Raw genomic sequence first — 2,220 nt, 5'->3', positions numbered from 1 at the left:
TACTGAATGTGGGAAAATTGTACTGAACCTGACAATGAACAATGGAGCAGATGGTGTCCCTGCAAAACGTTCGATAATGTACGTGTGCGTGCACTGGAATCAGTGACTCTAAGTAGGACAACCTAAAAAGGTATGCCACTTATCCTGTGGACGAGTAGGACTTTACAGTTCTTTTAATAATCTCTTTATCCTGAGATTTCTCCTTTGACCCTGATTTCAAAAGCAGGAGGTCAGTCTGGCCGACTAACTGCAGACCTCTAATTGAAGTCCAGATATGTCCCGCGTGAACTGCTGTATCCCACTCTGCACACTCACACTGGGTTGCAGCCTGAAAGCTGCTCCTTTTGTAATTGATCATACCCGTGAAAATTAAATGAACATTTGGTGGTAGGCATGTTTTCAGAGAAGAAGGAAAATACTGTTATGTAAAGTGTAATAACATTTTGATACCAAGTGTAGAGGCATTCCTTGCACAAGGGAGGCGAGTGTGGAAGCGTACGCTCTGGTTCCTAAAGACAGTCCAAAGCTCAAAGTTAATACTTTTCTTACACAGAGATTTATTTTTCTTTTCGAAAGCTAGTTTTAAATGTTAGGATTTTTTTTGTGTGTGGGAAAGGTATTAATTTAATTTTTTTAACCAGCTGCTATTTTAAGATTTCCCCAGTGTAGCCTTAGAAAATGAAGAGTACATCTTTAAATCTTGTTTTGTTTGAATGAATGGGTAGATAATCCTGATCAGATGTTTCTTTAGAGAATAATGTTTAAAACGATTATGGAACTTAGCTGTCCTGTCTGTTTCCTAGGTACAGTATTTTCATTTCAATTGTGAAGTCATTAGGGGTCATCCAAGGTAACGGTTTATTAAAATAGTCCTCTTTTGTTTCAGATTTCCTGTTGAGATGCTTTAACATGTAAAAATCTCCCTGCTGATGTGTCATGTTAGCTTTCCTAACCTCTAGATAGAAACCACAAAGCAGCCTACATAGCTGTATGACTAGTTACCCACCTACATAAACAATAATTACTGCTAAGTGGGAAATTAGATGTCACATTTTAAGTCTAAATGAAGGTAAAGTATTTGAGAATACTGTCATTAAATGCTTAAAGTTAATCGCAGTTCTCTCACTCTGTTTGTTTTGTAGGACATTTGGGCTTCCAGGACAGTTTTGTCACATCAGGTGTTTTCAGTGTGACTGAGCTAGTAAGAGTCTCACAAAGTAAGTATCCTTTTGTGGCTGGTTTATGTGGTTTCTGCAATCCCAGTTTTTTCCTTTGATTCTTATTGTGCCCCTTCCCCAGTTCAGAAACAGCGTCTTGAAAACTGAGAGTCTCTTCTCCCCGTTTCTCGCCAGTGGACAATTTTTATGTGCCACATCTTCTAATGTGGGAAAATAAAATAGCATAATTTTAAAAAGTAAACAAAAAAAACTTAATTCTGCCAACTTGCATGTGCAAGTTGTTAAGCTCATCCGGTAACCAGCTGAAAATGGGCAGACTCTGTATAAGAGTGCAGATAAATGCCTACAAAGATCAGCTTACCTAGTGGATCCCTTGCAAGATCCAAGGACTGTATTTTAGCCAGACCTCTAGAAATGACATGACCTATACACATAAGCCTGGAAATTTTCTTATGCCGCTTTTCCATGTTGTATTCATCCATGCCATGCATACATATGTTTGTACACCTGCAAATTGATGGACTCGCTAATAATGCCAACAACTGTACCAACTTCAGCTCCGATAATCTCGGTTGTGCAGAGGCACACATCCTGACTTTGCAAGGCCTGCGTTTCCCATTAACTGTATGGAATTCTATCTTCTAGAATGATTTTGGTTTTGACCTTTAAAGAATGCTAATGCCCCCAGCATGAATGACACACTGCGGCATGATCATTACAGACTTGTCGATACTCGCTAACAACAGTAAATTAAGAGTACCTGTCACCACCCTGTTCCATTGATCAAAGGTGCATTGATTGTATTTTGCTATGACATAATCCAGATAGTCCAAGGAGAGCGTGTGGACAGGCTCTTGCAGAAAGACTACTGGTAAGCCAGGGCCGTAGGTACTAGTCCTTTGGGGATCTTCTGAGCTAGTGTAGAGCTATGCAGTAACATCACATTGTCACCAATTGCCACTGCTCCAGGTGAACCACTCAACTATGTGCCCCTTTAAAACCTTAGGGTTTGTAACCGATCTCCGTAGCACAGCCAGTGATA

The 2,220-nt window shown here is 39.9% G+C and overlaps 1 protein-coding gene across 1 annotated transcript in view; it reads left to right on the top strand.

Moving 5' to 3' along the window:
- Positions 1–2,220, top strand: part of NFIA (nuclear factor I/A) — a 93,064-nt gene that overhangs the window by 30,123 nt on the left and 60,721 nt on the right. The window contains exon 4 of the mRNA XM_010287314.1: positions 1,143–1,217. Coding sequence (XP_010285616.1) covers positions 1,143–1,217 — 75 coding nt within the window. The remainder of the gene's footprint in view (positions 1–1,142; positions 1,218–2,220) is intronic.

The sequence above is a fragment of the Phaethon lepturus genome, unplaced genomic scaffold, assembly GCF_000687285.1.
Source record: "Phaethon lepturus isolate BGI_N335 unplaced genomic scaffold, ASM68728v1 scaffold15115, whole genome shotgun sequence".
NCBI classification, from domain to species: Eukaryota; Metazoa; Chordata; class Aves; order Phaethontiformes; family Phaethontidae; genus Phaethon; species Phaethon lepturus.
The sequence above is the reverse complement of the archived record's forward strand: the minus strand, read 5'-3'. Positions and strand labels throughout refer to the sequence as shown.